This window comes from Diospyros lotus, chromosome 11, assembly GCF_014633365.1.
Source record: "Diospyros lotus cultivar Yz01 chromosome 11, ASM1463336v1, whole genome shotgun sequence".
Taxonomy (NCBI): domain Eukaryota; kingdom Viridiplantae; phylum Streptophyta; class Magnoliopsida; order Ericales; family Ebenaceae; genus Diospyros; species Diospyros lotus.
In genome coordinates, this window is record NC_068348.1 from 32017890 (window position 1) to 32027259 (window position 9370).

General features: G+C 32.3%; 1 protein-coding gene across 1 annotated transcript; it reads left to right on the forward strand.

Moving 5' to 3' along the window:
• The first annotated feature begins 4808 nt into the window (after positions 1–4808).
• On the forward strand, positions 4809–7659 carry LOC127813259 (aspartyl protease family protein At5g10770-like). Its single transcript, XM_052354149.1, has 3 exons — positions 4809–5045; positions 6086–6590; positions 6709–7659. The coding sequence occupies exons 1-3, from the start codon at positions 4838–4840 to the stop codon at positions 7457–7459; spliced, it is 1464 nt and encodes a 487-aa protein (XP_052210109.1). The 5' UTR covers positions 4809–4837; the 3' UTR covers positions 7460–7659.
• The last annotated feature ends 1711 nt before the right edge of the window (positions 7660–9370 follow it).

A 9370-nucleotide genomic window follows, 5' to 3' on the forward strand; every position in this document is an offset into this window, starting at 1 on the left:
GATCTTTTTTTCGTGTAGTAATCCAAATTTTTCATTATTTCAATTACATTTCTAGACATGTATTGTATTTTTAAGTTAATTTAATTCATGTAATTTGATATAAATAGAGTGTGAAGTATACTTTGTTATTTTATTTTATCTTTTTTTACACATAAAAATATAGATATTAAATTGATTTGAAAATATAGATATAAAAATGTAATTGAAAAACGAAAATTTCATATGAAAAAATGTTAAAGTTAAATTAACTTGAAAATTAGGTTGAGAAATATAATCAAAATAACCAAATATTTCAATAGTCACAAAAAAAAAAAAAAACTTGAAATTACAGGATTTAGGCAAGGACTATGCTAGTTATATCGATAGAATAACAAGCCCGATGACTGAATTGGACTTCATCGCCCGGGCTTCATCTAGAGGCAGTAGTAGCAAGGCAACGAGATAGTTCAACAATGGTTGACACGAGGTGCTATGGCAAGGAGACGGTAGGATGTAGCGGCGATAGTGCGAGGCGTTGCAGTTGGGCAATGGAAGGATGCACTACAAGAAAATTATAAATTAGTGACGGGTTTAGTGATGGAAATCCGTCACTAAAATGTTTTATTGACGGGTTGAAATTTCCAATCACAAAATTGCGACGGGACAACTGATCCAGTCACTGATTTGCGACAAGGACAATTGTCCCGTCGCAAATCAGTGACGAGATGGCTTTATCTTATAGCAAAACAGTGATGGATACGATCTCCCGTGGCTATTTTGCGACAGGATAAAGTGTCTCGTTGCAAAACAACGACGGGATGCTCAGCCCTATTACTAACTACGATGGGATCGTTCATCCCGTCACAGTTCTGAGACGGGAGTGACATGTCCTTTCATAAAACAGCAACAGGACTAGGCAGTCATGTTGCTAAATTTTGCTTAAGACCCCCTCTCGATCCCCTCCTTCCCCACTCCCAAATGCCCTCTGCCGCTCCTTCCCCCTTCTCACACCATTTCTCCCCCTTGTCTCTCATAGTATTCTCTTCCTCCTTGGTTCTCTCTTCCCTACAATTGTTATCTCCCAACATTGTTACTATTTTCAGTGCCATTGTTGCCATTCTTTAAGTCATTGGGGTAATTATTTTGTGTTATTTAGTTTTAGTTTTAATTATTTTGTGTTGTTTAGCTATAGTTTAAAACTTTTAAAGTTAGTTATTTTGTGTTAGTTTAGTTGTAGTTATTTTGTGTTAGTTTAATTTAATAGTTATTTTATTTTGTGTTAGTTTAGTTTATTTTTTGTTAATTTAGTTGTAATTATTTTGTGTTAGTTGAGTTTAATGATTATTTTATATTATTTAGTTTAGTTTTAGTTTAATTGTTTATATTATTTGTTATTGTTTAGAAATTAAAATGTGAACTTTATTAATTGTTTATAAATTAATTCTTTAGTTATTTTGTTATGTAATTGTATTAATAAATAACGTTTATTATTTTTTTTAATTTAAAACAAATTTTTAATGAAAAATAGTGTAATTTTAAATAAAATATGTAGAAAATAAAATAGTAAAAATAAACATAATATTTAAAGAAACATATATTTTGTTGTCATAAAATAAAATATACACATTAAAAAATTAAAAATAAAATTTCAATTCAAATATTTAAAAGTAACATGAGAAATAAATTAGATAAATATTTTAATTCAAATATATAAGGAATACAATATTAAAAATAAAAATGCTATTAATGAAAAAATATAATTTGTTGTTATAAAATGAAATAAGCACACTAATAGATTTTCATATTTTTATTTAAAATCAAACACGAAAAATAAAATATAAAATTTCAATGCGAGACATTTACAACTAACATAGAAAATAAATTAGATACACTATTTTAACCATAACGTTCTTAATAACTCAATCAAAATAAAATAAAAAATATAAAAAATAAAAATTTTAATAATTGTTTAAGTATTAAAGGAAATAAAAATTTAAATAAGTATTTAAAAAAAATTCAATTTAAACATGTAGAATTAAGTAATACAGAAAATATTCTGTGAATGTTTTAATTTTAATACAAAAATAAGGGTGTCGCTGTAAGTGTATTTTATAAATTAAATTAAAATTTTTATTTTAAAATAATTTCTTAATTTACACAAATGTTTTAATTTTATAGAAAAAATATGACAAATTGAGTGCGGATGCATCTTCATCATTCGTAAATATCGGAGAGTTCTCGTCGCCTACAGTTAATGAACACGATCTCTTCTATCAAACTGTCAGTTATCGGAATGAAAATGGTTGAATATACAGCCTGGGCTCCCAAGCTAGTCTACTATATCCAACTACATTCGCCAATCGTTCCAGCCAATCACGTTCAAATATATTACAAGAGTTTGAACAAATAAGACTTAAAGTCACCCAATTAAATGATGAGTTGCTTCAATCCCGAGCTAAGAATCCGCAACTATGACAATGACAAAAACAAATGACGGCGTGCCAGTTAGAAATGAGTACAGTAGTACAACGATTGATAAAACAATCTATTGCAGATGCTGGACCGTCAACTGTTTTTGATGAATCTAACTCGATAGCCGATCAAGAAGAGGGTGACGATGAGGAAGATGTAAATGATAATAATAATGATTATTGATTGTAATTGAATGTTGTAAACATTGACAATATTAAATTTTGATTTGAAATTTTTCAAATGAAATTTTCATTATTTATTAATATTAATTTTCTTTTTAATGTTAATTTTGTGTTATTTTTAATATAAGTATTCATAATATTAATATTTTATTTCTAATGTTATTTTTTAATATTTAAAAAAAAAAGTTTCTTGTTATTTTAAATTTTTTTAATTTTATTTTTTATTTTAAAATTTTATTATTATTATAAAACAAAATTTTAATTTTAATAAATATTAATTTTTAAAAATATTTTAATATTAATTTTAATTTTATAAATTTAAAAATTAAAAACATAATTTAATTTCATAAAAATATTTTAATAAATAACATTATTGATTTAAAATATTAACATTAATTTTAATATTTTTTGTATATTATTTTATTTCAAAATTAATTTTAATATTTTATTTATTATTTTTTTATTTAAAAATATTTGCGACGAGATAGCCCATCGTAAATTGCCAGTCGCAGATCTACGACGGGACCATTTGGCCATCATAGATCTATGACGGGAATATTTGCCCATCACAGATTTGTGACGGGATAGCTTTCCCGTCACGAATTTGAGACGGGTTGTTACCCCATCATTAAAATTCTGTAATATCCTTTTTTGCAATAATTTTTTACCTCGTCACTAAATCTATTACTAAAAATTTAGTAACGAATTTATATTTTTAGTGATGGCTTTTTTTATCACTAAAATTGATTTTTTTTTGTAGTGATGTAGGAGGACGAGAAAATACATCTGCAATCGACGATGTGGGGGTGGCGATGAGATGAGGCAAGGTGAATGTTGCTGAGAGGAGGCAATGGCAGAGAAGAATGGAGGCGGCCAAAGGCAGAAGTGATGAATCTGCAAATTAGATTAGGGTACTTTTATCATTTGATATCTTCAATTATTTTCTTAAAACCTAATTATTTATAGAAATAGCATTTTCCTTGGGCAGAGGGTAACCTAGTTGCAGTACCATCCCTATCATATCCTTCTACCCTACCGATTGGAAGCAGCAAAGAAAGAAAACGATGCCCCAACCAAGTTAGTGGCTAATGTAAGCAGAGTTCTTTATCTCTATTTTTTTTGGGTATAATTAATTACTTAATTAAGATTATTTTTTAATTGGGTGTCCACATTGGAGAAAGCCCAATACATCACATTATATTATATAGAGAAATGAAATAGAACATATATAGTGTCATTGGCAACGGCAGAATAAAAAATTTTATACAGAGTGAGCAAAAATTAAATAGTATAAAAATATTAAAATAATATAATATTAAAAAAATATTAATAAATTATGCAATGGACGTATTTTTATATTTTAATAACGTCGCATAATAATATCATTATCAATTTTATTAAATATATATTTTTTAATATATATAATTAAATTATCGTTCAATCATTAATTTTTAATTCGATTGCGTAGCCGATTCTTGATAAGTTTTATGGCAAATAATTGTTCAATCATTAATCTCCAATTCAATTAAGTAACCAAGTCTTGATAAGTTCCATGATAGAAAATATATTTTTAGCCATAAACATATAATTGACAAATTTGTAATAGAAAATAAAAATATAATCTTTTTAATTAAAATATAGTTAAAGAAACGGTTAAGAGAAGTTAACATACATAAAAAAAATAGGCCAGATTTCTATATATTTTATTTTTAATTTTCAGTCAAAATTGAAAACGCACTAGCAATTGCCACCAACCGATGGTTTTCGACGATCAGAGACAACCGCCCGATATCCTTATTTCCATTGACTAATATACCCAAAAATTAAAAAAATCTAACGATCAAATTTCATAGATTTACACTTAAACTTTTGGCCAAACTTAATACGCATAAACGCACTACCAGTCGCCATCAACCACCGTGGCCAATGATTTTCGATTATTAGAGTCAACCACCCAATACTCTTATCTCTATCGGCAACATACCCAAAATTTAGAATTTTTTAAAAATTCAGGGTGGATATTTAGAAAAAAGATAAAAAATTTAGAAAATATTAAATTATTATATATAATAGAATTTTTTTAAAAATCCAGGGCTGTACATGGCTCCGCCCCTGGTTAGTGGGGTGACGTGGAAGGTTGAAAATGTTCTATAAAATGGAATGGCTAATTGAAGAGAACATAATTGAGGGAAAGGTGGGTCGACATGGCCACTGCCAGTACTGCTACTCCACTTTCCTCCAATTCCCATCGTCGTCTTCTTCTTCTTTCTCTTCTCTTCATTCTGTGTTTCTCATCAGATAAGGGCTTTGCTCTGAGAGCAGGTGGAGAAGAAGAAGCTCTTCAAACTCACCACCATACAGTTCAACTCAGCTCTCTTCTCCCAGCTTCTACTTGCACCCCCTCCACCCAAGGTTCCCCCCCCCCCCCCCCCCCTCTCTCTCTCTCTCTCTCTCTCTCTCTCTCTCTCTCTCTCTCTCTATATATATATATATATATATATAGACACACACACTCACACATACATACATTGATAAGGTAAGTTGATGAAGTGGGTAGTTTTTCTTATTATAAAGTCCATATATATCCTTCTAGCTAGTTATGTTTTTCATATAAAAACTGGACTTATCCTCACCAAATAGACTCGTCTTAGCCTAGATTTGTAGTGCAATATGCTACATATTCCTTGCTTTAGAGTATTCTGTGTATTATTTATTTTGCATTTCTTGATAATTAGGAGTGTGCAAAACTTCAGTCTAATCGAAATAATTGATTGAATCAAAATTATTGGTTCAATTTGATTATTAAATTTGACAATTTTGATCATTTCAATTCATGTGAATTCAATTTTTATATTAACAAAATCAAAATAACTGACCAAAATTTTTAATTTTTCCATTTGTCTCGTTTTTGGTTTGTTTGGTTCAATTTTTTCCCCTTCTTTTTGGTTTTTTTATTTGTTTAATTTTTTTGAATTTTTTTAGTTTTTTGATTTTTTCAATTGGTTGGGTCTTTTTATATTTGTTCGATTTTTTTTATTTTCAATTTTTTTCAATTTTTTGGTCTGTTTGATTTAATGTTTTATATAATTTCAATCTATTCATGATATGTCTTGTTTGTGAATTAATTAGTTTTTGACAATTTTACTAACAACCTACATTGATAAGACACATTATAAAATATGAATGCAGAGTGGTCACAAACAATAAACGTAAACACACACACACACACATATATATATATATATATATTTGATATAGTAATAGTACTCTCCATCAGCACTTGGCTGGAACATATATTCCTTAGAAAGACAAACAAAGGATGGAATCGAACAGACTTGAACAGTAGTAATAAGGCACAGTTATTAGCCGAAAATCACTTTTAAAACTAATGAACACAAACAAATTCATATTCATCGTTATCTTCTTCTTCTGAATTTTGTAACTATGATCAGAAAAGAAGGGAAAGGCATCAGTGAAAGTGGTTCACTGGCATGGCCCATGCTCTACTCTCAAACAGAAGGAAGCCACGGCTCCCACTCCGGCTCAGATTCTGAGTCACGACCAGTCCCGAGTCAAATCAATCCAATCCCAAGTCAACTCCGGCCGGTCCAAGATCGACTACTCCCAAGCCGCCACCCTCCCGGCCAAGTCCGGCAGCTCCATCGGCTCCCCCAACTACATCGTCACCGTCGAGCTGGGCACGCCGAAGGAGGACTTCTCTCTGATCTTCGACACCGGCAGCGACCTCACCTGGATTCAGTGCCAGCCGTGCGCCGTTTCCTGCTACAAACAGAAAGACCCCATCTTCAATCCTTCCCTCTCCAAATCCTACAAAAACGTCACCTGCGACTCGTCCCAGTGCTCCCTGCTCACCTCCGCCACCGGGAACGAGCCCCGCTGCTCCACCTCCACCTGCATCTACGGGATCAAGTACGGCGACCGGTCCTCCTCCCTCGGGTAATTAAGGATCGAAACGACAAAGAAGCTATTGTGATTCATTAATTCTCACCCTTTGATCTCTACAACCTCTTTACTCTGCACTAAAATCCTCGATTTATGTATGTGCCTACTACAGGTACTTCGCCAGCGAGACGCTGACGCTAACGCCCACCGACGTATTCCCCGGATTCCTCTTCGGCTGCGGCGAAAATAACACGGGACTTTTCAACGGCGCTGCCGGGTTGCTTGGCCTCGGCCGCGATAAACTGTCGCTCATCTCACAAACTGAATCCAAGTACGGAAAATACTTCTCCTACTGTCTTCCATCCACTTCCAGCGGCACCGGCCACCTGACGTTCGGAAAAGGAGGAATCTCCGGGAACCCAAAGTTCACAACTTTGTCCATAAATCCTCAAGGCCCTTCGTTTTACTTCATCACCATTATCGCCATTAAAGTGAGCGGAAAGATTCTACCCATCTCCCAGTCGGTGTTCACGACCGCCGGCACGATCATCGACTCCGGCACCGTCATCACGCGGCTGCCGCCGGGGGCCTATACACCCCTCAAAACAGCTTTCCGGCAACAAATGACGAAGTACCGATTAACCTATCCCCTGTCCATTCTGGATACGTGCTATGATCTGAGCAATTACACCACCGTGACTATCCCGACCATAAGCTTCTATTTCGCCGGAAACACTGAGGTTCCCCTGGACCTGTCTGGGATTCTCTACGTCGCAAGTCCGTCTCAGGTTTGCTTGGCGTTCGCCGGGAACGGCCATGCCTCAGACTTGGGGATCTTCGGGAACGTTCAGCAGCAGACATTGGATGTTGTTTACGATGTTGCAGGAGGGAAACTAGGGTTTGGACCAGGAGGGTGTTCTTAAGCATGACAGAACTTTAAATTGTTAGCTCTTGGGATCATGAAGGAAGGGATTTAGGTCTCTGATGGAAGGTATAAGTCTCCATATGTGAAGGAAGAAGTGTTTCCAAATGATGAATAAAAGGTATAATATATATAGATCGGAAAGAAAGATCAATTGTATAATATAGTATACAATTGTGTTTCCAAATAATTAATAAAAGGTATAATTAGTATTTCTCCTCATTCTAATAAAATACAAATCAAAACAACAGTTGTAGGATAAAAGATCCAAAGTGGGCTTCAGAGGAGACTAAAAATGGCATCTTTACCCAACAACTTTAAGAAGGAAGAGTGATTGAGATTGGAACTAAAGATCACTAATTTGGTATGCTGCTCGAGTGACGAAAACAAAGCAAAATGGGCAGAAACTTTCCAGGAAAATAAAGAGGAATTCATAATTGTCCTAATTCAAATGCATAAAATTATTTTTGTATTTTTCGAAGAAAAAAAAACGTTTTTGACTGTTCAAACGAACTAATTACACCCTATAACCACTTTTATGCAAGATACCAGAAATACCCTTAATGAGATTTTAAAATAAGAAGCTCACATTGTTCTTAACTTCATTTACCAAAATACCCTTATCTCTTTCATATAACCTTTCTTCTCTCTCATCTTCCAACATTCACGTTACTCTCTTTCTCTCCATTGTCAAACTATGCAAACTCAGTCATTCTTCATACATTCAATCTTTTTACTTGTTGGGTCATTCAATCTTCTTCATCAATTACATCGACCTCACTAAAATCCCATTCAACAAGTTTCTTTCTCTCTAACAAACAATCTCACTCAATCTCAAGGTTTCGATTTGATTTATATTTGTTTTATTTTTTAAAATAATTTTTGTGTTCACATTGCTTATTAAGACTATATAGAATAATTATAGTTGTGAGCAAAACATATTTTGATAGATATCATTCCAAATCTGTACTAATTTGGGTGAATTTTTTTTTTTTTTTTGAAACTGCACATCATTATTGGGTTTTGTGGCCCACAAATCCTGATCGGGTTTTGTTCCCGATTAGGGCCACAAAGCCTGATCGGGCTTTGTTCCCCCACAAAGCCCCCACAAAACCCGATTATGGTTTTTATTGCCTACAAACCCGATATGGTTTTTTTTTATATATATTATTTTAAAAATAATAAAAGTATTTTGTTAAATAATTTGATGTTATATATGAGTAAAATAATATAATTTAATACAATATATTTGAAAAAAAAAACATATTTTTTTACTCGCAAAGTGTTAATGGAATTTTTACTGACCATATAATCCTTTGTGTTTCAGCAATGCTCAAAAATCACTGCCACGAGACAAAAATGATGACAGAATCAATCAAATCTATTTTTTGTTGGAGTTTAGAAATGAATATTATTTTTTACATTAATCTTTGAATTGGAATTTATTCATATTTGTAATATTTCAGTTTCCTTCACCTAAACTCATAATTAATGATTGACAGATTGTGTTATAGTATGTTGTTGAGAAAAGTATATAATGCAGTTTCAATGGCCCAGAAACAAGGGAGATTGCCAAAATTTTCTGAAATTTGAATTAATAACAATATTGGATCAAGATGATGCAATGATAATACTCAAGAATAAAAGTGTAATTTCTTAACGATAATTTATTTTTTGAGACTACTAGCGGGCAACTTGAAAAAATTCAATTGTAAAAAAAAAAAAAGAGAGAGAAAATTCGGGTTTTGTGGACCACAAAACCCAACCCAAAGTCTGGCCATCGGGTTTTGTGGGCTACAAAGCTTGAAAATGAATTTTTTTATTTTCTTGATTTTTTTAATCAAATTAGTGTGTTCTATTAGCACTAAAATAATGTTTTTTTATGTTTCATAGGTTAATTAAATGTATATAT